This window comes from Kogia breviceps, chromosome 7 (genome assembly GCF_026419965.1).
Source record: "Kogia breviceps isolate mKogBre1 chromosome 7, mKogBre1 haplotype 1, whole genome shotgun sequence".
Taxonomy (NCBI): Eukaryota; Metazoa; Chordata; class Mammalia; order Artiodactyla; family Physeteridae; genus Kogia; species Kogia breviceps.
In genome coordinates this window covers 11,348,472-11,376,339 of record NC_081316.1, presented here as the reverse complement: position 1 = coordinate 11,376,339, position 27,868 = coordinate 11,348,472, and the positions used below count along the sequence as shown (strand labels likewise).

The window sequence follows — 27,868 nt, the reverse complement described above, 5'->3', positions numbered from 1 at the left end:
AATATAACTAGGCGGGAATTGTGCTTCATCGGGATGTCTGCAGCTTAGAACCTGGTGTCTTAAATCTTCCAGTTTCATTCTTCATGACCCTTATAGTTGTTTGCATTTTGAACCACTGAAATAAACTTGGCCCTGAGAATCCAAATGTGAACCTGGTCCTGAGAATCCTGTTCCGCCTTTTTTAAAAAATCTTTTTATTTTATATTGGAGTATAGTTGATTAACAATGTTATATTAGTTTCAGGTGTACAGCAAAGTGATTCAGTTATACATATACATGTATCTATTCTTTTTCAAATTCTTTTCCCGATTAGGTTGTTACAGAATATTGAGCAGCGTTCCCTGTGCTGTACGGTAGGTCCTTGTTGCTTATCCATTTTAAATATAGCCGTGTGCCCATCCCACATTCCCTAACTATCCCTGCCCCCAACTTCCCCTCTGGTAACCATAAATTCAGTTCTCTAAGTCTGTGAGTCTGCTTCTATTTTATAAATAAGTTCATTTGTATCTCTTTTTTTTTTTCTGCCTTTAATGGGTTGATGATCTATTCAGAAAACCAGGTAAGCACAATTTCTGGATAATTAAGCAAAATGAATTGGGTACTAGTTAGCTCTGATGGAAATTTTATGAAGGAGATTATGCTTCTGTGGTCCCTCAGGGGAAAAAAATATCAGATTCCATCATGCACAGTTACAGCAGGATACCCACACTGGGCAAAAACACAAGTGCAAATCTGCGTTCCCATGAATTCAAGATGAATCCAGGCACATAGTAGGTTCTCAAATTTTTCAAAATTAGTTTTGATTCTTTATCACCCTGGTCAATGCACAGCCAGAACTCAAATCCAATTACTCCTCTTTTATGTCAGGCTCATTTTTTAAAACTCTTGACTTACAAAAAAAAAAAAAGAGAGAGAGAGAGAAACTCACCAAATCAAAAGAGAGGAAGTGCTAAGCAAATACAGGAACCAAAAAGGGTTATAGAGGCTGCTTCAGGCGGGCTCATTCAGTTCCTTTGCGGTCCTCTTCTTCGACACATGCCAAAACAGTTCCTCACAACCTGTGGTACCAGAGAATCTTGGGTGTGTGACAATGGAAGAGTTGGGTGAGTGAGAAGCTTCCTGGAGGAGAAACTCTGAGGGAATGAAGACTTGGCTTCCATCTCCATGTGTGGTGGGGTATACTTCTAGCCAGATGGAGGACAGTGTTGGAAGATTTTATTTTCACTTCTCTCCTGACCTCAGGCCAGCCAAGAGTGAAGCATGAGGAACTACGTTATTTTGGGGAACTATGGGTTTGCTGTTTGCAGAGGCACAATAGGCAGAGAAATTGGTGCTAACCACAGAGTAAACTCTGCACAAATACTTTTGGACTGAGTCGTGATTGAGATTGTCATTTTATTACGAGCCTTCTGCCTCTTGGGGGCTGCTGGAGAGCACAGGGTGGCCACAGAGTTGGCAAGCTCGGAGATGTGATTTGGGGGGAAAAAGAAAGATAAAGGAGGGGGGGTTAAAGGGTGTTATAAGAAGAAATGGAGTAGAAGTACAAGAATGAGGGATTCGCAAGGGTTGGAGAAAGGCCAGAGCGATTTCATTTGTTCCATGGTTTAGTATTAAATAAGACAGCACTATTACTCCAGTGCTTTCATTGCTAAGATTTTACTGAGAGCAATTCTGAAGGAACAGATTACCGTGGCCCGCGAATATGATGCCTCCTTCCACTCCAAGGCAATTGAAACCAGCAGTGGGGCCATTGGCCACACTGCTCAGAGAGATCCCTCATTTCAAACCCTTGGAGTAATGTAAGGTCTGTCATTCTTGGGACTCATTTCATATCTTTTGCCAACTTTTGTGCTGTCATCCTTACTAACACTGAGTCACCTTTACCCAGTGTTCAAGCTGCATAATTACAGTGTCCTGGGTTTTTGTATGTTTGGGGTATATCAAAAGTGCAAACGACAACAACAAAAAACATCGTGCATGTTGTCTTTTTTTTTTTTTTCCGGTACGCGGGCCTCTGGCTGCTGTGGTCTCTCCCGTTGCGGAGCACGGGCTCCGGATGCGCAGGCTCAGCGGCCGCGGCTCACGGGCCCAGCCGCTCCGCGGCACGTGGGATCTTCCCGGACCGGGGTACAAACCCGCGTCCCCTGCATCGGCAGGCGGATTCTCAACCACTGCGCCACCAGGGAAGCCCCCTAAAGTCTATTTTGATAGTTAGCGTAGACTATATTTTGGATTTGGGGTAGACTCCCAGTTCTTATCCTGTGTGAAGGCTGGGGAAGTTCACATTTCTGTACGAGTTCCTCCAGAGTCCAGTTCTGCTTTTTTATTTTAGGGATACCTCATGGCTTTAATGTAGGTAATCGGCATGGGAAGTAATGCTTATTCAGTGACTTAAGCTGCATTTGTACATATGTTAATCATTTTAGTGTTCCAAGCAACCTTCTGAAATAGGTTTTATCCACTGCTTTTTTCAAATGAGAAAACTAAGAAAAACATAATAATGTTCAATGTCACTCATAGGAGCATCTGACACCAAAACCGATTACGTGACAAGGTGTTCTCCTATTTTAGCAGTTTGTTGGCTCTGGTGTTCCAGCCAATAGGATAACCCAGATAATTTTTAAATTTTTTATAAAGTAGATTTGCGCAGTTTTGCATTTCCTCAGCAGGATGAATGGTAGAGAAATTTGATCCAGGAATGTGGAAAGTACCAAGTGGCCTGGAAGGTAACATTCATGTATGTTATCCAGGTGGCTAAACCTCATTAGGCTGTTAATAGCAACACCTCAGTTGCTTCTTCAAATTGTCATCAGCTCAATAACTACCCAAAAGACTTAGGGTGGGTGTTTCTTCTCCGATGTGGAGAAATAGCGTGGAGGACAAGTCAGCCCAGGTGGGCCAATATTTCCTCGCTGCAGTACTGCCCCCAAGGTTAGTAGTTTATATCCACCCAGAAAGTCTTACCTCAACCCTCATTACATGGGGATGCTAGATAGAGGGGAAGCGCGAGCAGACTCTGGCTCTGAATGAAGTCGTTACAGTCTAGTGAGACCCTCAAGACACCTCACTCACGTCCCTTCCTGTGAATGTTGACACTGTTTGATTTCCACAGATGAGGCGCTATGAAAACGGACTGCAGCGTGTTCAGTCTGATACCCCCCACCCTGCACCAGTAATCTCGTATTTATCATGCTGAAATTAGTCATCCTCAAATTACAGCATCTGGCCAAAAGGGAGATAATCTCGGGGTGTTGGTGATATGTACACTCATAGGAAACAGGAAGAGAAAGGCCTGTTAACTCACGACCCAGAAAGGAGTTTTAGTAACTGTGGTTAGCTGGCGCTTCTAAGGGTAACCTTCTACTCTTAGTGATATGGTTTGCTTCTCTTGTAGAGGGTCTTCCCTCTCCCCTCATCTTTATTGTAAATGCCTTTTTTTAAAAAAGATTTAATTTTATTTATTTTTGGCTGCGTTGGGTCGTCGTTGCTGTGCTTGGGCTGTGCTCGGGCTTTCTCTTGTTGTGGCCAATGGGGGCTACTCTTAGTTGCGGTGCGTGGGCTCTAGGCACGCAGGCTCAGTAGTTGTGGTGCACAGGCTTAGTTGCTCAGCGGCATGTGGGATCTTCCTGGACTAGGAGTAGAACCCGTGTCCCCTGCATTGGCAGGCAGATTCTTATCTGCTGCGCCACCAGGGAAGTCCCGACTTTTTATTTTGAATCCAAGAGGAACCATGACTTCTGTTTGGAGCAAAGCTTAGGAAATAGAAAAGAAAGAAGCTGTATCTTAATAGAGGGCTATAGAATAAAAATTTGGAACTCAGAGATTTGGCATTCAGTTTGGCTAGTAAAGTCCTGAGAGAAAAAGTTTTACCTTCTATTTCTACCTTACTTTTTCTTTTCTTTCCTCTTCTTTTTAAAAACCTTTTATTATAGAGAATTTTAAAATTTACAAAAGGAAAGAAAATAGTTAAAGAAATCTGATGTACCCATCAATCACCTTAAACAATTATCAACTTGGTTAATCTTATTTCATGTACACATCCACTCATTCCTTCCATTCCTAGATTATTTTAAAGTGATTTCACACATTATATAATTTCATATGTAAATGTTTCAGCATAAATATATATATATACACATTTATACAAATAACCATAATACCATTATCATATCCATAATATCCTTAATAGTAATTTCTTAATGTCATGAAATACCATTATCACACCTAAAATATTAACAGAAATTACTTAATATTATCAAATATCCTATCACAACTAAAATAACAGTACTTACTACTTACTGAATTTTCAGTCACTGTTCAGTATTACTAACTGTTTCTTTCTTTGTTTGGTTTTTGCTTGTTTATTTAAGAGTCATACATTGAAGTCAGTTGTCTCTTATGTCTCTCTTAACCTATTGGTTCCCCCTCTATCTCTTCTTTTCCATTGCAGTTTGTTGAAGGATCATTTGCCCTGAAGAGTTTAGCTCAGTTTGTTTATCTCTAAAATGGTGGATTAAATTCATTATATTTGTGAGCTGGATTCTTGAGAAAGATCTGTAGAGGATTTCATGTGTAAGAAATGTTTAGATCTTTTCTTATGCCATTAAGAAATACCCATCTGGGCTTCCCTGGTGGCTCAGTGGTTGAGAGTCCGCCTGCCGATGCAGGGGACACGGGTTCGTGCCCTGGTCCGGGAAGATCCCACGTGCCGCGGAGCGGCTGGGCCCGTGAGCCATGGCCGCTGGGCCTGCGCGTCTGGAGCCTGTGCTCCGCAACGGGAGAGGCCACAATGGTTAGAGGCCCGTGTACCGCAAATTAATACCCATCCCCGAATATCTGAAATAAATTAAAATCTTTTTTTAATGTCCTGTAAAGTTCATTTTCCTCATCTGAAGACTTTAGAGCTAGGCAGATCCTTAGAAATAATATAATCCAGTGTTTTGCAAAGTTGAAAAACTACAATCTGTGGTAAGAAATCCGCTGGAGATCTACTAGTGGGTCTTGATCCACAATTTAAAAAAATACTGTTGTGATACAATTGCTTTATTATGTAGATGAGGAAACAGCTTCAGAAAAGAAAGTGTCATGCCAAGATGATCTAGAGAATCCACATGGAAATGGGGTCTGGAATTTCTGACTTGCAGGGGCCAGGGATCAGATAGCCCAGGATCAGCCAGGATCTGCACTCAGTAGCAGTGTGACCTTAAGCAAGGTATTTGTCTCTTTCTTAATCTACAAAATAAGGACAATGCTATCACTTGCCTCAAAGCATTAGGATGAGTAAATATATAAATATATAATTAAATATATAAGAAGTATATACACTCCTGAGCACAGTGCCTGTCCTGTGTTAATTTTATTATTAACATTAATTCCCTCAAAACAGAAAGGTAACAGTGTAATACTCATACAATAAAGTCCATTGGTTTTTCCCAAGAAAACTACAAGAGAAACAAATCTCAGCTGTTTGGATTGCAGCATCTTGCTTGACTTTGCAACATCTGTTTCCCCTCCAATCCCTTTTTCTCCCCACGCCTGAAATGACAGAATACTTATACTTTGCTTTGAGAATTTTGTTATGTGCTGAGGATATAAGAAAAAAAAATTATCAAGATTAAGAATAAGTTTTACTCTACTGTTATGTTTTGGAAAACTGTTAATATAATTGCCTATATTTTTCTGATGGAAAAAATATGTAGCATTTACATTTTTCTAATTGGAGATCTTCGTGGGTGATCCACTCTAAATAAATGATAAAAATGAATATGCTGCAATATAAAAAGTCAAATTGTAGAATAAGACTATGAAATTGAATGCAACCATAGGAAATAAGAAGCAGGCTACAGTATGCAGGGGGCATTAAACATCTCCTGGTAGAATAGACCATATTCTTGAAGTCAAATAAGGAGTAAGGGAGGATGTTTGAATTTATCCTTCTCTTAAGACCCAAGAGAAGAAGGAGATGAATGGAGGCACAGTGGGGATATTAAAGAGGATAATTGTTCCAGAAAACGTACATATTCTATGTCATGATTCCCTTGTATCTTTTGATATAGATGCCTTGTTGGAGGAACTGGAATACTCCATCCTCCAGGAGAGTGATGAATACTCCAGCACAGCTTCTCCTCCCCTGGATCAGCATTCCAGAAAGGAGAGGAGCGACGCTGAGACCTCAAATGCCCCTTCCATTCTGGATGACTCAAGTCCCTTTCCGGTAACGTTTCATTTATTGGAGTACCTTGAATATAGATATTTGAGTGCATTTCTGAAAATTAATTGTATCTTACATAAAATGATGCAAAAGGAAAATCATATATCCAAGAAAGAGAAAAGAATTATCAATGATAACTTAAAGGTGGTTGTTTTCAGAAAGGAGAATGGAGAAAAGTCATCATAAAACAATAAACCTTTGAGAACTTTTTTTTTTTTTTTCCTGAGGGCCTGGTAACAGGCACAGTATTCCCTAATTCACTTGGGATATTCTGATATCACCATCTGGGTATCAGAGATGCATGTTGCAGTTTGACTGGAATGACACTCAGTAAGGCCAGAGGTCACCTGGGCAAGGCCAGGCCGCAGCTCAGCCAGATCTTCTCAGGATGACCTTTTAGGATCACCACTTTCCAGCTCTTATTTTCTGCTGAATATATTAGGAAATTCAATTAGTATATCCAGAGATGACGAAGCTCTAGGGAACCAACACAAACTAAACTCATAAAAGATTATGTATAAAAAAACTCCAGAAATCCAATTTATTAATTTCTGGTTAAGTTTAAACTATCAAGTAGAACAGATACTAGTATTTGCTGATATATGTATTCCCTTCCTATGGATAAGTCTACATGCATCTACTTTATGATTAGAAGGTTACTTGATGAGAATGGATTAGTGTAAGAGGAATTAAGTTGGTGCTCTGCATATCTGGTGTTTCTCAACGATGATATTCTGATCCATCCTTGTACACGAAGGGAAATCACCAGTAGCACAGACTTGAAATTTGAGCCTATGGGTAGGTTTCCCTTTTAACTGTTCTTCCTTCCAGCTACAAACATACAGTTTTAAGGATACACATTTGTCTCTCTACTAAGGAGCTATTGTCTTTGTTCTCACTATGAGATTATAGCCATAGATTCCTAACTGATCCCCTATCCTGACCGCCCCCCTGCAATTTATTCTCCAAAAAGCAGCCAGGATAATCCTGTAAAACTTAAAGCAGATCATCTTATTCTTCTACTCAGAACCGCATGAGATGAATTCTCATCTCATTTGCTATAAAAGCCACAGTCTTTACACTGACTTTATGGGGTGACCTACGTCTTGGTTCCCTTGGAAGAGCCTGGGTTTATGCTTATTTTCTTGACATCCTATTACTGACTTTACCTTTTACCCCAGATTTTCCATTTTTTGTGTGTGTGAAATTTTTAAAATTAGCATTTGCATTAAAGTAAACCAGCATGGATTAATAGACCTCCATTTGGTTCTTCTGGCTTCTCCCACAGTCTCGTGTAGTAGCATATAAAACACACGTGCAGTGAACAGAGTTCTTATTTTATTGTTGCTGGATCTAAAAGACTAATGACCGCTTGTCTCTCATTTCCTGATCCTGATAAGACAAAATCTAACTGACAGCTCCCTTTGAAGGATAATGTGCAAGGTGCTGGCTGTTAAAGCTAAGAGTTCAAGCACAGCCGTCAGGGGCAGCTAACTCCTCTGGTCTTAGGTGGTGGCAGGAAAAACCTTGAGGTTTTTTTTTTTCCCCTGATGGCCACTTGGTATAGCACCACTCATGCTGTGCTGTGGTCCATGTGGTGGTCTGTGAGATGTGGGGAGCCTCTTCAGGGTCAGAAAGAAATATGGGAAATAGTGACTTAATGTCATACAAGTTGTGTCTAGGAAATAGAGGCTGAGCATTCTTGCCATAGAGTACAGTATAATCTAAATGTTCTTGTTAAATCAGTTTTGTCACTAATTGTATATTAAAGTTATAACTGTTAGTTTTATTATTTGGTAATGCTTTTAAATTTTGCAACAAATGCTTTCAGCAGCATTTGGCTCAAACCAAAACCCAAACTGCACGTTTAACTGTCTCAAGAAAGTTGATGATGGGACTTCCATGGTGGTGCAGTACTTTAGACTCGGCACTCCGAATGCAGGGGGTCTGGGTTCGACCCCTGGTCAAGGAACTAGATTCCACATGCATGCCGCAACTAAGAGCTCGCACGCTGCAACTCAGGAGCCCATCTGCCACAACTAAGAAGACCCAGAGCAACCAAATAAAAAAAGTAATAAAATAAAGTTGATAACGGATGTGTAATCTAAGTATTTGTTAACATTTACCATCCACTGTGGGGGGAATAGAATTATCACTGTCCATTTGAAAACCACAAGACACAAATATGGGGAAGAAGCATCAGGATCTACTTCAAAAATTAACATCTAATTTAAGAAGAATGGGCCAGCAGATGATAATTCAATATGTGAAGCTGCAGGAGGTATGTTTACATGTCATTGAAAAACACACCTTTCCCTTTGGATCAAATTACTCTTCTAAATTAATTTTGCTCATTTTCAATTCCAAGTTTTCTTGTGCTTGTAAGTAAAGTGAATTGGTGATGATTAATTAATTGATTCCCTTTGCAAGCCGTCAAATAATACCAGATTAAATCAATTAGAGACCTCAATTAGAAAATTTAATTTCAGGGACTTCCCTGGTGGCGCAGTGGTTGAGAGCCCGCCTGCCGATGCAGGGGACACGGGTTCGTGCCCCGGTCCAGGAAGATCCCACATGCCGCGGAGCGGCTGGACCCGTGAGCCATGGCCTCTGAGCCTGCGCATCCGGAGCCTGTGCTCCACAACGGAAGAGGCCACAGCAGTGAGAGGCCCGCATACCGCAAAAAAACAAACAAACAAATTAAAAAAAAAACAGCAGAAAATTTAATTTCAAAATGGTTTAATTTTTACATCCAATTCAAAGAAAGCAAAATATTTAGAAGTTCATTCTTTTGTCTAAAATGAGATTGTTAATGCCGTTGTAAATTTAGTCGAAAAGTTCAACAATGGAGATAAAATGTTGTTTTGGCGGGGGTGATAATACTAATACAGATTTTGGTGGAGCAGAGCATAGTGGTAAAATCAATGTTCTTACATACTTAAAAGCCTATGGAGCAGATATGTACTTGGAATTGGTTGTGATATGCACAAAATTCATGACTGCATCCAAATAAGCTTTAGTATTCCACCAATCAAAGTAGAAACTGCAATTGTTAAAATTTACAAGTTGTATATGTATGTATATTTGTACACAATCAGAGTATATATATGTAACTCATCTACAGAACTTTTGTGACAGAAGCTCTTGTTGAATGTAAACATATATTAGCATGGCTGTATGTTCTCTCTTCATTGCCTGTGAGCCTGAGCCTTTGAAAAATCACTTTGTAAAGCAGCCTAAATTTAGGCCACATTATGTGCAAAATCAGTTGGAAATATTTAATCAAGTTATTTAATGAACGTAGCATGAAAAGTCAGCTTTTGAAGTTTTTAACAAGTTGCAATTATGTGAAACAAAGCTTACAAAAAGGAAGAAGCTCAGATTTCTCCCTACAAAAGCCTGGGAGGAATTCAGCAAATCAAAAGATGAAAGTTCAAATGGTTTAATTACCTAACTTGAAAATCGTGCTTTGGAAACATCTCGACTTTGTGGGACCTCCTGATTTTAATTGGATAAATTTATCTTCCCACAGGAATGGGATGAAATTGTAAAGGCCTGTGATTTTGCAGTATCTACATTTGATGAAGTATTAAAAGGCATCACAAGTAGAGACAATTTAAGAGCTCTGTCCTGTAAAAATATTATTGAAGAAAGGTGGGCCTAGTGGAGGCAGAAATACAGCACATGTGAAAATATTGGAGCTGAAATAATTACACATTTTAATATAAAAAATAGAGTTCAGAATATCTTCCATTTAGCAGAATCTGCTCTGAACTTATAGGTTCATCAGCATCTGGAGAGAGAGTATTTTCTCAGTTAAAACTATTATGGGCTATGGAGAAGCAGCGTCAACAATTTCAAATATACTAACCATAAAATGAAGCTTTGTAGAAGATTGCAATTTTATAAAAAAATATAAAAATAAATAAGATCATATTGAAAAGAAAGACATTTTTCAGAAAAATTTTCACATCACAATGTTAAAGGCAACAATGGCTAAGTAGCCAATTAAGGTATATATAAATATATCTATATCTCAAGAATAATTATTTACTTATGCTATTTTTAAATGTTTAAATAATCAATATGAAAGGTTTAAAGCTTTTTTGCTTTCATATTCATAGCTGTGTGCCATTTAAAAATATTCTAGAAAATTTTATTTGAATAGAATTAGTTTATTGGTCCACCAATATAATAAAATAAAATTTTGGTCCATAAATAAATGTTTAAAAAATTAATGTAATATTAATTATTTTTTAGTCCCCTCCTTCACTCTCAAAGGTGTCCCAGTTTGAATAATGAATTATATGGTCACCCTACTTGCATGACTTGGCCCCTTGTACTCTTTGCCCCTGTCTCACTGGTTCACTCGCCTCCTATCTGCTCCATAGATGCTCCAGGGTGCTGTCTATCTGGATCATGTTACCCTTGATATCTGCATGCTTCCCTCACCCCCCTATAAGCCCTTGTCCAAGTGCCCCTTTCTCAGTGAGTCCTTCCCTGACCAATATATTTATAAATGCCATCCCTCCCCCATTTCTTATCTCCTACCCTTCATTAATTTTTATTATTTTTTTACATATTAATTTATTATCTCTTTCTCACCACCATAATGTAAGGCTCAGGAACATTTCTGTTCCTTTGTTTTGTTTTGTTTGTTGACTCCTGCATCCTCAGCCCTGGCACATGACAGGCACTCAATAAATATTTGTTTGTGAAATAAACTACTGGCCAACTACCCTTTAGAGTCGCTCATTATTTCTTTTGGTATGTTCAATTTAATTGTGTTATGGTCTTCCCCTAGACACCATCCTGTCTAGTTAAAGGGGCTTTGCTCTGACTCATTTTGTTTGTTTTATGGTTCTTTTCTGAGTACGATGACTTCTCTATGTCAGTTAGGGCAGGGAGGGGGACACCATATTTGTTCACATGCCAGCTACTGTGCTTAGAATTTGGCCTTTCTCTGTGGGATGGCTGGTACTCCTCTGCCTTGTGAAATGAGATTTCAGAGATAGGCTAGTTACCGTCCCCTTTAGAAGCTAAAAACATCTTCTAACTCTGGGTGTAGATAAGTACCAACATTTTTTTTAATTTAAAAAATTATTTTATTGAGGTATAGTTGATTTACAACGTTGTGTTAATTTCTGCTGTACAGCAAAGTGATTCAGTTATACATATATATATGTATTCTTTTTCGTATTCTTTTCCATTATGGTTTATCACAGGATATTTTTTTTAACATCTTTGTTGGAGTATAACTGCTTTACAGTGGTGTGTTAGTATCACAGGGTATATTGAATGTAGTTCTCTGTGCTATACAGTAGGACCTTGTTGTTCATCCAGCATCCAACAGAAATTCATTCTTTCTTCTCTTTCACTTGTATGTCTTAGGTGCAGCTCATGTATACTACCAAAATCCAGGAGCCCCATGTCCACAGGTATTTTTTTTAAGTAAATATTTTAAAAATTAAGTTTATTAGATCATTGTTATCACCTGTGTTTGGATCATAATTTGCTTTGCAGGTGTTTATTATTAGAATTCCTACTACCCTCCCCCTCGTTGCATGATCTGTGAGCAGAGGTGGATTTCTGCCCAGCTGACTTGGCAGTTTCTCAAAGAGCCTGGCTTTTAGATGGGTTGTCCAGGCTGGTGGGCTCTGCTATTCCTTTTACCACCTGAAAAAGTGTGAATAGTCCAAAGTCACCACAGATGTTTTGGCCCAACCATTTCAGATATCATGCTTGAGTTCACAAAAGAGAAAACACCTAAAGAAATTTCAGCAAGATGCCGACAAAATCAGACCTAGGATCAGGGCTGCACTAAAATAGTGTGTCTCCATGGAAGATTAATGAATATATACTTCTTTCCATATTTGCTCAAAATTTATTTAGTGGTGGAGGGATTTCCTTTTAATGAAAGTTACATATTGAAACAGATCCACTTACTAAATTATCTCTTTTGGCCAAAGCAGAATTGACAGTCTAAAAAAATTAATAGGCCACTTTTCGTGTTCTCTCTTCAGTTATAGCTTGCAGTTTTTTAAAAAAAGTGAAACAGCGTTCTGGGAAACAAAGGGTGTAAAATGTAGATAGTAAAGGTCCATGCTTGGTGAAGAGTACTACACCACATATTATTTGGTTTCAGAATTGCAACCAATAGTGCACACACGGTGTAAAAATAAGGGAAGGACCTGTGCTATCTTTTGAAGTCTTTTTACAACTCCCCACTTTAAGGCACTTTCTACTTTGATGAGAGTGAAGCCAATTTACTAATACATATGCCAGCTTATTCCTGTTCTAGGAAGCTGCCTGGTGGGCAAGTCTCCTACGCCTTCCTGTCTCTCCCCCTTGTAAAAAAATGAAAACAAAGCAAAACAACAACAACGAAACAGTACCTGGTACACAGTAGGCTGTGATTTTTTTTTAATTGAGGAAACCAAGACTTTAATGGAAATACTAATAAACACAGGAATGTTTACGATGAGAACCAGCCCAACCAACAGCCATTTTCCTGTATATCTGACATTGTGATCAGTTGATGGTATGCCAATGGTAACTTATTGACACCCCCTCCTCTGTAGTACAAATCTGTGATCTATTTCCCATCAGACCCCTTTCTCCCTCTTCTCTTGCTCTGCTCTGTACTCCAGGGGAGCTGAACCCTGCAGGTTGGGTTCTCCAGGCTCCAGAGTCTGTAGGCTTTTACTGGTTTCAACCAATGGGAGGCACTGTGGAGAGACTGGAGGGTGAAAGGCTGGGAAATTTAGGGCCTTTGCTTCCCCAATCTCTCTCTCCACAGTGTCTCTGTCAGCAGTTATATCTACTTTTATGGCTTCAGCTGGAGAAAAACAGGTCTGCTGTGGTTCCAGTTTATGCCTGTAAACCTGGGCTCCTGGGCTCTGGTAACTTTGCCTCTTTGCTTTGTCCCTTTGGCCTCATGGCTTCCTGCTGTAGCTAATCTCTGGGTTCCCTCAGTGTTTTCTGTTTGCTTCTTAGCTCTCCCATCACCTGTGTAATCAAATTGCTGGATTAAATTCCTTCTTCTTACTCCTAGCGTTTGTATTTTCCTGAGTGGACCTTGATCGATGTACTTAACCATTACTGAATGATACTTATTGTGTAGATCTGAGTGGGAGAGTGATATGAAATCCAGGTGGCCTAGTAAATATGTAATGGACTGATACAGACCCGAGGCTGGTATAATTATGAGCCAACAAGGCTCACATGTACAGATGGAGCATGAGACACAGAAAGAAGATTCCTGCATTGTTTCCACCATTTGTTTCCACCATTCCACACCTCTGGCTGTGGCTTAAATTTACCAGACGTTACTTTCAACTTTAAAAGTACCAATACCTTGAAATACTAGTCGTGAATATAATATGATAGTATTTAGAAATGTATCTTTTATATAAACAGAAATAATTTTGGTAAGAATAGGGAGGGAGGGGCTTCCCTGGTGGTGCAGTGGTTGGGAGTCTGCCTGCTGATGCAGGGGACACGGGTTCGTGCCCCGGTCCGGGAAGATCCCACATGCCGTGGAGCGGCTGGGCCCGTGAGCCGTGGCCGCTGAGCCTGCGCGTCCAGAGCCTGTGCTCTGCAACAGGAGAGGCCACAACAGTGAGAGGTCCGCGTACTGCAAAAAAAAAAAAAAAAGAAAAAAGAAAAATAGGGAGACTTCATAAAAATATTGCAGAGGAATGAATGGGGAGAAAAATGAAGCCCCTCACTTGAGAAGTCTGGATTTTTTAAACTCATCTCTTGTATTTGTATTATTAAAACCTCGGAGTAATGAAGTTGTTGCTGATGGCATGCTAAGTGCCTGTATCATCTTCAATAGGTCTGGGGACAAATCAAAGGAGCTCTGATTTGAGGTTTCTCTCTTTTCACAAACATTTTCTGTAGTGAGGCAAACATCAACTCTTCAAGGTCTGTCATTTCTTATTTAGAAGTTTGTATTGTTGACTCAATTACTCTTAGGGTATTTTGGCAATGATCTATTTCTTTTTATACACTGCACTAGGAGTCTAGTTAGAAACCAGTAAGAGTTCTTTCAATAAGCACAAGTATACCCCACCTGTGAGATGGACAGGTTTTTAGGATTATACAGACCCATATAAGAAACTACATTTATTCTACACTGGGGCACAGGGCAGAAGAATGTGTTCCCAGTCTTGCTGCCTTTTGTATTTCTAAGACACATGCCTGTGGCAGCAATTACTAAGGGATTATGACTGAAAAGAGTTGTGTGAGAGAGAGCTCCTCTGTACTTTGTTGGAAGCCTCCAAGGACTAAATCAGTCACTTGTAATCAGTCACCTGACCATTTGTGTGCTTAGATTAAACACCCCTACTCCCCCCACAAAAAAAAAACAAACCCAAACTTATGTGGGGCAGGAGGCCATGTTGTACCTAAAAGACAAAGTCTTTTAAGAAGGGAAGAGATCCACTTCCTCCTAAATTTTCCTTGTTAAATAACTCAAACTGAGTCAGTAGCAGGACATGTTGTACCCAAGAGATAGTCTTTTTTTCTTAACAGAGGAAGATAAGCATCTTCCTTCTACTTTTTCCCTAGCTGATAAATACATAAAAATAAGTAAAGTAGTAAGACTTTGTTGTCATTTTTGAAAACATATTTAGTGAAAGACGTAGAATATTTGGTTTTATTTATTGCTTTGTGTGTGTGTGTGTCTGTCACACACACACACACACAGTTTGGTGGATTGTTAGCTAAGCTTCTTGGTTAATGTTGATGGCAAACATTATTCCAGAGTCAGTTCCCTGTCTAACCCAGTGATTCCACTTCTCAGCGTGTACTCTATGGAAATAAATATCAAATATTTATGTAGCAGTATTGATTATGACAGTGAAAATCAGAAGCAATCTAGGTGTCTAACAAGTGATTGATTTAATAAATTATGGCACCTTATGCATTTGAAAACTATATAGCCTTTATATATCATTTTAAAAGATAATTTAGTGATAGAAAACACAAGCTTCACAGTCTGCAGGCCCAAACTCTGTTATTTGCCATCTGTATTGGGTAGAGCAAAGTTTTTAACTTCTCTAGGCACCAGTTTTTTCATCTGGGAGTGATAAAACTTACCTTTAAGGTTTTTATGAGGATTTAAAGAGAACATGTGTAAAACCCTTTACAGAGTGCCTCGTGTAGTATACACACTCAATAAATGTTACCTATTACGTTTGCAAAGATAAAGGATGTGCATAAGGATATGGAAAAATGTTAACTTTAAAACATGAAAAAAACAGTAATATTCAAATTTTCTAAAATCATACACAGTCATAGAAGAGTGTAAAAATATAAGCCAGCATGTCTAGAGTATTAACTGCCTCTCAAAAGGAAGATTATGTGTGATTTAGTTTTTTCTTTGTATTCCTCTGCAGTTTTAAAATGTTCTACATTTAATATATTAATATTTAAAAATAATTTTAGTAGGACTCAACACTGTAACTGTATTAATGTAGTATATGGAAGGTTGTTTATGGAATCGTTATTTATGAATGTGTGTAACTAAGATAATACGTGAGAATTGTACTGCTGATGCCCCGTCTGCCACCCCTATGGCCTCATCTGTTTGCATCATTGTTTCTTTTCTAGTATAGAGGATCTTTGTTTTGAAAATACAACTGCATGTACACAATTATTTTATAAACTCACATATATAAAAAGTCAGAGAGGTACCTTCTGCTTAATATTGCTGTAAACCTAAAACTGCCCTGAAAAACAGTCTTTAAAAAAAGTCAGAGAAGGGACTTCCCTGGTGGTCCAGTGATTAGGACTCTGCGCTTTCACTGCTGGGCCCGGGTTCAGTCCCTGGTTGGGGAGCTAAGATCCCGCAAGCCACGCTGGCACCATCAAAAAAAAAAAAAGTCAAAAGAAATGTGAGATATACAGGGTAAGATGTGAGACCACCTCCAGTAGAGAGAGTCTTTCCTCCCACCACCTAATTACCAGCTCCTTAGGTAACTGTGCCAGTAGGTATGTCTCCTTACAGACCTTTGTGTATGCATATTCATACTTATGTATCTGTGCTTTTAAAATTACATAAATGGAAGGATATCTTTCATACTGTTCTGGGCCTTGCTTTTTTAAGTTAACAATATAAATTAGAAGTCTTCCTTAGTTCATAAAATTCTATGTCGGCATTCTTTTTAGCAGCTGCAGGGTTATTCTGTAGCATGGGTGGACCATAATTTATTTGACTATATTTTCATTTAGTTTAGTTTTAATTTGCTCATGAAAACTATTCTGTTTCTGTGTTTTAAGGAATGTCCTTGTACGTATATCTTTATTGATATGTCCAATTTTTCTGTAGGATAGAGTCTTAGAAGTGAAATTGCTGCATCCAAGGGTATATGCATTTGAAATATTGATAGATACTGCCTTGCAAAGGGTTTTATAATTTATGTAGCTACCTATAATATATGTAAATGTATCTGTGTAGAAATAACCCTGACTCTTGCCAACACTGCATATTGTCAATCTTTCAAATCTTTGATTCACGGGAAAAAAATGGCATCTCACCATTTAATTTCCATATTAAAGATTGAGATTGAGTATATTTTTATGTAGTAAACATTCAAATGTCTTTTTCTGAAACTTTTTTTTTTTTTTTTTTTTTGCGGTACGCGGCGGGCCTCTCACTGTTGTGGCCCCTCCCGTGGCGGAGCACAGGCTCCGGACGCGCAGGCTCAGCGGCCATGGCTCACGGGCCCAGCCGCTCCGCGGCATGTGGGATCTTCCCGGACGGGGCACGAACCCGTGTCCCCTGCATCGGCAGGCGGACTCTCAACCACTGTGCCACCAGGGAAGCCCTGAAACTTACTTTTTAAAAAATCCTTAGCTTAGGTTTCTTTTGGGTTATATTTTTACTATTGATTAATCAACTTTTAAATATTTGAATATTGTTTATGTTTTAAATATTTATTCATGTTAAATTTTTAAATACTATCTTTATCAATAGTTTTTCTTTTTTGACCTCACTTCAGAGTTTTATGCCTTTCTTAGGAAAGTATCACTCCAAATTATTAAAAAGTCCTCCATTTCTTCTAGTACTTTTGTTTAAACATTTATATCTTGAATTCATTAAAAACACATTCGTGTGTACAGTGTGTTAGGGATCTAAATGTATTGTGTTCCAAATAGGTTATCATGCACCTTGATTCCAATAGTCTGTTTCTGATTATTTGAAACGCCATGTTTACCATGCGCAGAGTGCTTATGGTACCAGAGTCTGTTTCTGGGTTTTCTAGTCTACCCTACTTTTGATCTACTTGTCTGTTTCTTTACCAACATCACACAAATTAAATTATTATCACTCTATAGGATACCACATCTACTGGGACAAGTTATCCCTGTTTTTTTTCTTTTCCTTCAAAATTGCCTTGAGTGTTCTCACTTGTTTTGAATTTTAGCATCAGCCTATTAACTTGAATAATTCGATTATAATTTTTGTATGGATTACGTTGAATTTATAGTTTAATTGGGAGAAACTGACATCATATTATGCATATTTATTCAGGTGGGTCTTCTTTCTAGTGATTTTTCTTCATAGAAATCTTACACATTTCTTGTTAGATTTATTCTTTAATACTTAATATATTTTTTTCTTGGTATTGTGAACACATTTTTCTCCTCATTGGATTTTCAAATCAGTTACCCCTGGTCTATAGGAAAAACACTAATTATTTCATTTTATTCTTGTATCTAGTAGCCATCCTGATTTTTTAAAATTCATTATAATAGTTGTTATATCATTTATCTGTCATTTTCTAGGAATATTATTATATATTTAAAAAGTGAGAGTGCTTTACGTTTTTCTTGAAAACATATAAATCTTAGTTTTACTTTTAAATGCATTTGCTAATGCATTCTGGAATAATATTGGAGACTAGCAATGATAGTAGGAGCCTTGTCCTCCTCTTCCCTTAATTAGAAATGTGTTCAGTATTTGACTATTAAATATGAGGCTTGTTATAGATTTTTATAGACATATTTTGTCAGGTTATGGAATTTTTCTTCTCCTCCTCAATCTTCAACAACAGGAATGGTGGTTAAATTTGTTTTCAGTTGCTTTTCAGTACTTCTCAATATGTTTATAAAGATTTTCTCTTTTTCTGTTAGTATAGTGAATTATAATAATCCTTTGTGTAATGTTGAACCATTCTTGGATGACTGGTATGCACAGTACCCCCCCCAACACACACACGTATACCATTCTGTCTTTGGTTTTAGTACCAAGTTTCTGAGATATTCATTGAACCTATTGGGTGATTTTTCCATATTTTATTATGTACTTGGTAATTTATACAACGCTCCCAAAAAGCTGTTAGTTTTTTTGGTTTGTTTTCTGTTTAATTGATTTATGCTTTTATTCATTCTGTTTAATTATTATATTATTTTTTTAAATTTTTTAATAGTCTTGAGTTAGATGTTTAATTTGCTTCTGGTCTTTTTTATTTTTCAATATTGCACCTAAGTCTATTTATATTTTTCTTCTCAATAACATTTTGCTTTCAACTCGGAAGAGCCTGTGTGATTTTATAGCTATTTCTAAATAGTTTGAAAATTGTTAATTTTTTCTTTCTCCCAAGAATTACTTAGAATTACTTTATTTTTACTTAAGTAGATAGAATATGGTCTGTATGATTTACTTCTTAGAATTTATTAGACTCTATTTTGTGTCCTCACACGTGGTTAATTTTACTAATGTATTTGAATAAAAATCTGTTTACTGTTTCTGGGGCCCATGGACCAATGTCTTCTCTGTATTTATTTATTTTTATGTATTTTATATATTATATAAATATTATGTGTTATATAAATATATATTAAACATATAAATATATAGTATATATATTTATTTTTTGTCTTTCACTTGACAATAACTGAAAGAAGATATAATACTTTATAATTTAAAAAAGAATGCTATTAAAATAAAAAATACACATTGGACCGTGGTCTTCAAACTCTTTTCAGAGGCCGCTTATTTCCTGGTTGTTGGGGGAGAATGGCCACCCAGCTACAGGTCTGGCACTTTTCTTCATGCACTTGAGAACAACAGTCAGTTTTTGAGACGACCAGAGGGAAACATGGAGACAAAGGCAGGGAGACCTTGTTCAGATGTTTAGTACCTATTTTTTAAAAATAGTCTCTGTCTCTAGTTTTAGTCATGTCTAAGGGGTTAATAGTTAAAACTGCGTTTTCTAGTATTTTATGCGTGGCCTAACATTTATTTAAGTTTTGATGTGTTGGTATGACTTTTGTTTTCTGCCTATAGTGAGGTCCAAGAGCCAAAGGAATCACCACCACCTCCTAAAACCTCAGCAGCTGTGCAGTTGGAGGAGCTGATGGCCCACCTGTGTGAAATGCAGACCCAGGTGAGCACAGTCCCTGTGATACAGCCTTCAGGTCTTATCTCTGTGAACTCAGCTCGGCATATTCCCCCTTGAGAAACTCCCTAAGTCATGATTCATTTTCCCATACTAAATTTAATTCGATGGATGAACTCAAATTTGTACTATGTATTTTTTTTAATTGAAGTATACTTGATTTACAATGTGTTGTATTAGTTTCAGGTGTACAGCAAAGTGATTCAGTTGTGTGTGTGTGTGTGTATATATATATATATATATATATATACACATATATATACATATATACACATACATATATATGTATATATATATAAAACTGATTCTTTTCCCTTATAGGTTATTACAAAATACTGAGTACAGTTCCCTGTGCTATCCAGCAGGTCCTTGTTGGTTATCTATTTTATATATAGTAGTGTGTATATGTTAATCCCAAACTCCTAATTTACCCCCCACCACCCCTTTACTTACCCCTTTGGTAACCACAAGTTTGTTTTTTAAGTCTGTGGGTCCATTTCTGTGTTGTATATAAGTTCATTTGTATCCGTTTTTTTAAGGTGTGGACATAAAAGATACTGTGATACGGGTTCTGATTTCAAGGGGCTTGGAGCGTGCTTGATAAAATGAGGGATTGTGACATTTATAGAATAAAAGACAGATCGTTTGCCACTAAAACTGGATAAAGTGCGGAAGGGCTGTTAAAGAGAGCCCCCTGAGTGGGATGGAGGAGAGCCGTGGGCAAGCTGGGTCGGAGCAAGGGAGAGCGGAGTGTGGCTTTGGCGGTAGGAAGGATGAGTCCTGAACTCACACTGAGATCAAATCTGGCCCTTGTTCTAGTCTCCAGAGCATGGGTGGCAAGCTCACTGGCCTGGCAGGGAATGGAACTCACATAAATGGACCTAAGAATTTATCAAGGGAATTATCATCTAGAATTCATTCTTTTTTAAAACTATTTTATGTTAGAGTATAGTTGATTACCAGTGTTGTGTTAGTTTCAGGTATACAACAAAGTGATTCACTTATACATATACAGGTATATATTCCTTTTCAAGTTCTTTTCCCATTTGGGTTATTACAGAATATTGAGCTAGAATTCTTAAAAGTAGAGAATCCACCCACTCTGAATTGGTTGGGGGATATGATACGCACCCATGAAATGACTATGAAATAATTTCAGGGCAGTGTATAAAAATGTGTGTGATTGGAAGGGCAGGAAGCTTATCTCTGTGGCTCATCTTTGGACTTCCAATGTCCAGCCCTGTTCCTGATACATTATGAGTAATGTGTACTTATTAGAGGGACAAATGAATAAATATCAGAAACAAGGTTTCTTTAATGTCTACAGTAAAGCTGGGTGCATTCCTCATTGCACTGTATATCTGAAAATACTAGAAAAAAATCTACATTATGAATTTGTTTGGGGTTTTTTTGGCCATGCCACTCTGTATGTGGGATCTTAGTACCCCGACCAGAGATCGAACCCGTGTCCCCTGCATTGGAAGTGCAGAGACTTAACCACTGGACTGCCAGGGAAGTCCCTGCACTGGGAGTTTTAATTGTGTGGTGTTTTTAAGTTGGTTTAGCACGCGTCTTGGTTTATTTACGTTTTCCAAAAATATCTGTTTATTTTTTGAATACGTTTACACTGTACAAAAATCAAAAGTACAAAAGTTTACAGTGAGCTGTTCCCAGCCATCCAGTTCTGCCCCTTGGAGGTAGTCGGTATTTTCTTACGTTTAACATACCCTTTCAAAAGAATTCTGGAATATACCAGGATATAGCTATAGATGTAGATGTACGATGAGTAGCTATAGATACATTATTGTGTTTTTACTTTGGTACTTTCAGGCCTTTTCCATGTTAACCTTTTGAACACTACTCTCTTCAGCATTAACTAACACTATATAATAGAGGAGGAAGGAAATGTGTCATATGGTAAGATTCTTGAAGGGAAATGAGCATTTTGGATTAGTGAGATAATGTGAGGTTATTCCAGGAAGTAAAAAGTGGATAAGTGGAGGCCTGAAGGCAGACGGTAACATTCAGGAGACTGCAGGGAACCTGGCTGGCTTTAAACAATGGAGGCTTTTTACTGAGTAATAAAAGATGAGATTGGAAAGGTAAAGTGAGGGCAGGGGATGGGAGACTTGGAATGTCCATCTGATGCTGCGAATTCCATGCTAGAAGCAATGGAGAATCATTGTAGTTCTCTGATCAGGAAGTATTAGATAGATGGTCACAGTAGCCCAGCTGGAAAGGAGCTGAGAGAGATGGAATCTCAGGACAAGAGTTGACGAAGGACAAGTTGGGCAGTTTTGTAATTTGTTCTGTTTTGTAATTTGTGGTTTTTCCTTTGAACGTTTTATAATAACTGTTTTGGAGTTCTGCTTTAATAAATCCAATCCGTCAGCAAGTCTTATCTGACAGCCTCTCACCACCTCCTCCACTGACACTGCTCCAAGTCATTTCTAGTTCGAGCTGTTATAATGGTCTCCTGCCTAACTAGTGCCTCTAATTCCACTCTGGCTTGCCCACACCTAATTCCTCACTCGGCTGCCACAAGGATCTTGTAAATCAGATTCTTTCACTCTCGTGCTTGAAACAAAATGGCTCCATCACCCTTGGAATAAAACTGCAGCTTTTACCCTGACGGCCCTATGTGATCTTTGCCTCTTTTTCCACCATTTTTTCCTCTCGCTCATTCTCACTCGCTCTAGCCCGACTGACCTTTTCTACTTTTCTTTTTATGTGTCAGTCCGTCTCCTTGCTCTGGGCCTTCCTTCCCTCTGGATTGCTTTTCCCACAAATATCAGTATTTCTAGATCTCAGTACATCATTCAAATATCTGCTCAGATATCACCTCCTTAGAGAGCCTTCTCTGATCACCCTCATCTAAATCAGTTTTTCCTCTCCATTCCACCCTCTGTCATTTGTCTCAATATATAACTTATATCTTATCTCCACCTGAGATATACATCATATCTTTATTTCTTTAATTGCTTATTGTGTATTACCCAGAGACTGTAAACTACATGACCGCAGACACTTGGTTGGTCTTGTACCTTGTTCTGTACCGAGAGCCTGGAGCAGTGATTGGCACAAACCCAGGGCCCAATAAATACTGCAAAATAAGTGAATAAAAAGAAGATAAGGTTAATTGAGGAAGATTAGTCAGATTTCATTTGCCCTGAGGAACTTAGAATGAAAAGGAAATGAAAGCATTTTTATTGGTGTTACAAGGTTAGATTCTCCCAGTGCCTTGGAGGAAGGTTAGCAAAAGACTAAGGGATCGCGCAGAAGATGCCAGTGGGGATGATTCTCTTTACGGTTCTCTTCTTGATACAGGTTACAGTGAAAGCAGATACCAGCAAGAAACACTTACCAGACAAGCATGATCACAAGGCCTCCCTGGACTCGATGCTGGGGGGTTTGGAGCAGGAACTGCAGGACCTTGGAATTGCGACAGTGCCCAAGGGCCATTGTGTTTCCTGCTGTAAACCGATTGCTGGAAAGGTGGGATAGGCCAAGACGTTGATCCTGCAGCCATCTATGTCTGTGTGTATGTCTGTCTCCATCCCATTAAGGATTGCTCTTTCTCCTTATATTCTTTTTTTTTTTTTTTTTTTTTTTTTTTTGCGGTATGCGGGCCTCTCACTGTTGTGGCCTCTCCCATTGCGGAGCACAGGCTCCGGACGCGCAGGCCTAGTGGCCATGGCTCACGGGCTTAGTTGCTCCGCGGCATGTGGGATCTTCCCGGACCAGGGCACGAACCCGTGTCTCCTGCATCGGCAGGCGGATTCTCAACCGCTGCGCCACCAGGGAAGCCCTCTCCTTATATTCTAAGACAGTTTAGTAATTGTTACTGATCCCTTACAGTGCTCCAGGCACTGAACAAAGCACCTTACAAGTATTCCTTTATTTAATGGTCACATTAGCCCTTCAGTGGTCACAAGCCCTTTATAAAGATGAGGAACCCGAGGACTCAGGGTCATTAACTGACACGTCCAAGGTCTAGCAGGAGGTAGAGGTAAGATCCAAACCCAGGAGAGTCTGTCTCCCGACTTAGAGCTCTAAACCATTTTCTTGTACTGCCTTCACCCAGAGGAACTTTCTCACTGCTCCCTCTGTTCAAACATTCTGGGTGTAAATCAATTGATGTCGATTTTTAGCTGCACTCGGCTCCATATCATGGCCGCAAACTCCTGCTCAGGCATCATCCTTCACCAAAACCATAATAAAGGGCTTTGAGACCTGATTTTGCATGGGATGTGAGATGAGGTGTTCAGATCAGAGGAATAAAAACTGTCATTGGCCTTCTCCTCTTCCAGGTGTCCCTTCCATGCCAAGATATAGTTAGTTATCTCTTGTCCATCACTGCTATGCTCTATTTTGTTTCTCCCATCCTCTGGGGCAATATAGTGGAAATGATCATTTATAGGCTTTTCTCAGTGTGATCACTCAGGAAAGTTGGGCACTGTTTTACTGTCCATAAAGTACGGACAAGAGACCACATGGGTAGAACCTCGGTCTAGGCCTCAGTGTTGTGTAACTCCAGGGTGGAGTCGTTTACATGGAATACTTTTGGAAGCGCGCCCTCCAGAGTCGTGCCCCCTGTGGACCCTAGAGCCCCCAACTGGGCCCCCACTTGCCGGTCTTTGTTGTGTCCTCCAGGTGATCCACGCTCTAGGACAAGCATGGCATCCGGAGCACTTCGTCTGCACTCACTGCAAAAAAGCGCTTGGCTCCAGCCCCTTCTTTGAGCGGAGTGGCTTGGCCTACTGCCCCAAGGACTACCACCACCTTTTCTCTCCACGCTGTGCTTACTGTGCGGCTCCCATCCTGGGTGTGAGTAAACCGCCCTCCCCCTGCGTTCACGTAGCTCTTACTCCTCACTTCGAGCTGGGGTCGTGTTTTACTGCTCTGTAGCATTTTCATCTCTCCAGTGTGTTTCCTTTCCAGAAAGTGCTGACGGCCATGAACCAAACCTGGCACCCAGAGCACTTCTTCTGCGCTCACTGTGGAGAGGTGTTCGGTGAAGAAGGTATGACCCAGGGCGGTTACAAGAAGACCAGCAGAGCTTTTCCCTGGTCTGCTTTGTTGGTGCTGGTTCTTGCCTCTACCATCCAAGTGCCCGTTTCAGTACCAAACGCCATCCCTCCCTGCCTTTTTCCAACATGGATGAATTTTGTTTAAATTGACTTTTTTAGTCAAAGAAATACAAATGCATAGTTTAAAAATGCAAATATTACTTCAAGAGTAATATTGAAAAGAACAGTGCCTTGCTTTTCCTTTTTCCACTGCCAAATCCAGTTCTCCTCGGTAAATTTTTTAGCTTCTTCTATTATTTATCTGTATGTTTTAAATAATATATTACTATATACTGATTTCTTTTCCCCCAGTTTTAACCATTATATATTAACTTTCTTAATTTTTTAACTTAATTTTTAACTTAATTTTTAACTAAATTTTTAACTAAATTTTAACTTAATTTTTAACTCTCTTAATTTTTTTAGAAATTTTATTACTACCCCACCTACCCCCAACATAATTCCTCCCCCATTCTCTCAGTTATAATTAGGTCATAATTATAGGTCAGATCAGTATTCAGTGTGTATACGTTGACAGTCACATAAGCATTGCTCACAGCTGAGCCACGTAACAAACTGATGTAGTAGAGCATGGATTTGGGGGTTAGACTGTCTGGTTCACATCTGGGCTGTGGTATTTGTCAGCTATGCGATGTTGTTCAAGTCATTTAACCTCTTTGTACCTCACTTTCCTCATGAGTAAAATGGGCCTAATAATAATGCTTACCTTCTAGGGTCATTATGCAGATTTTAAGAGACAGTATCAGTATAGCGTTTACAACAGTGCCTGGCACATGGAGACTGGTAATGATGATGATTATCATTATCATGGTGTCCTTTTCACATATATTTGTTTTTTCCTGAAGTTAATATTTGGATCCCTTTTTCATTAGCTTAATTTTCATTGTACTTATCACTAATTTATCTGACAGAGCTGTGAAATCCTTCTCAACCGGGTCAAGCACATCTGGTAATATGTCAGTTCCATTTGTTTTCTTCTTGGAGACACATCTGTCCAGGAGGCTTTGACCCTCTGCTCCTGCCTAAAACGGTTTCTCCTCAGGCCTGCTGAGGAGTCGCTATTCTAGGCCGTTATCTTGGGAATTATTTTTACTATTTCCCTCTATCTTTCAATACATGTTATTGCCTTTATTTTGGTGGAGCACACCTCCAGTAGCTTCTGAGAAAGAATGAATAGGAGGTATAAGTTTTGAAACCTTGAATATCTGAAACTAATTTGTCGACCTTAAGTTGCCCGGACATAGAATTCTAGGTGGGAACTGTTTCCCTTCATCTTTCTGAAGACATTGCTCCACTGTCTTCCAGCTTCCGTGGTTGAGAAGTTTTTTCTTAAAATTTTGTTCTTGTTCCTGATCCTTTCTACGTGACCTGTTTTTCCCCTTTTGCAAGCTTTTTTTCCTTCTGTTTTCTGAATTTTCTTGATCTTTTTCTGACTTCTTTTTATGTTTCTTTTGAATAAATATGATTCATGCATGGAAACATTCTTTATTTTTTCTGTTCCTGTCCTTTTAGAATTAACTCAGTGGGAAAAGTTTTCTTCTAAATAAAGATTTGGGCAGTCCCATGTCTTTTTTTATTGTTCTTAATAAACTCTTCTAAATAGAAAATTTAAGACACAAAACACAAATCTAAGTCCTTGGGTAATTCAGTCTGTGTAAGAGTTAAAGCTTTCCAACTTTAAAGTGACAGCTACTCTCTCCCCTGGTGGGGCCTTTAAGCTGCAGGAGGCCAGGGAAGGGGGTTGTGGCCTTTCATTGGTCCTTTCTTGCTTCCACTCTCATACCCATTGCTAATCTTGATAGCTGACCCCTCCAGGGTTGAAACGGGTGGATGAGGTGACACTGGAGGGCAGGAAAGTTCTAACTTGTCTAATTTGCTTTTGCTTTGTGCTCTCCGGGCCTGGCAGATATTTAACTCTGACTTTCTTTTTTTACTTGGACGTTTTTGTCTATTCAGTCTGGATCTAATGACAAATTCTTGGTGGCCCTTTACATGTCTTGGCTGGCTGTTCTCCCCTTAGTACATGGATCTTTGAGGGTCCGTTCCACAGATACTCTTTTCTGCAGGATTTTCATTGTTCCCTCGAGTTGATCACTTAGAAATGATTATAATGGTTCCAGATTAACTCTTTCACTCATAGTTTCAAATATGGACCATGGGAAACTTGCATATTTCTCTTGCAGTCAGTGGGGACTGCAGTTAGTTTCAGGCACATCACTCTATTCAGCTGCCCTAGGCCCCTTCAGCCAGATGCTCACCTGGGATGAACCAGGTACCATCAGCTGAATCCCGCTAATGGCAGGGGACCCATACCCAGCTCTCTGAGTGGTCCCACTGAGTTCCCTCTCTTGACTTGAGGTTAGCCGGAACCATACCCCATGCTTCTTGGTGGTGGTGGTGGAGCACACATAGCACAGTTCTCTCCAAAGAAATCCCTCTCTCAATTTCCCCTTCTCTTTACCTGTTTTATATCCTACGTATGAGTGAGGAGTTCAAGATTTGTGCAAATAGTCCGTGGCTATCTACTTTGAGGGATGTCTTGCAGTGCACTTTGAACTTTGACGTCTATTACATCTTGATGCCTTATATCTTGTTACAATGGTGTTTGCCAAATGCTGCTGACCTTTGGTTGCCCATTTTTTATTTAAGAATGAATGAGACACTAAAATGCTAACTGGAAGCTCTGTGGCTAAGGCAGAACGTGTTGACTGGTGGACTCAACTGTATGGTACTCAGGTAGGGTGCTCTGGCCATTTTGCTGCAGGACCCCCGACTATTAATATTTTAGGTCTTTCATCTTGAATAAATTTTACCAAAGAGATATTCTCCTTTGTTGACATTACAAAAGTTAGTAAAAGAGATTGGGGGATGGGGTTTTCACCATTCGGCATGCCAACTTTTGTTTATTTCTCAATTTTTAGTAGAAAGCTTGACTTCTTTTCTTACGATGTCCAGTATCCCTGATCATTGAGACCCTCTGGTTTGAAATTTATAGAAATAATCACTGCATCTTATGGTAAGATGAGAGATCTGATTTTCTGACAGCTCTTCAGACTTTCAACCAATCCTGTTTTCAGCCTTGAAGACTATTTTATGCATTCAGTTCCTGAGCCCCTTTGATGTTTTGGAGCTCAGGATGGCTTGAGTTTTATTGG

General features: G+C 39.0%; 1 protein-coding gene across 13 annotated transcripts in view; it reads left to right on the top strand.

Moving 5' to 3' along the window:
* Nucleotides 1–27,868, top strand: part of LPXN (leupaxin) — a 38,929-nt gene that overhangs the window by 3,211 nt on the left and 7,850 nt on the right. For 3 of the 13 annotated variants that reach the window (XM_067037297.1, XM_067037295.1, XM_067037294.1), the window contains 7 exons: nt 314–353; nt 6,057–6,214; nt 11,603–11,649; nt 19,512–19,611; nt 22,951–23,118; nt 24,277–24,450; nt 24,565–24,646. In XM_067037297.1, coding sequence (XP_066893398.1) covers nt 11,612–11,649; nt 19,512–19,611; nt 22,951–23,118; nt 24,277–24,450; nt 24,565–24,646 — 562 coding nt within the window. In that variant the 5' untranslated portion in view covers nt 314–353; nt 6,057–6,214; nt 11,603–11,611. Of the gene's footprint in view, nt 1–313; nt 354–975; nt 1,104–5,054; nt 5,213–6,056; nt 6,215–11,602; nt 11,650–19,511; nt 19,612–22,950; nt 23,119–24,276; nt 24,451–24,564; nt 24,647–27,868 lie in introns of those variants that run through there. The other 10 variants (XM_059070495.2, XM_059070496.2, XM_067037300.1 and 7 more) reach the window with 7 other exon arrangements.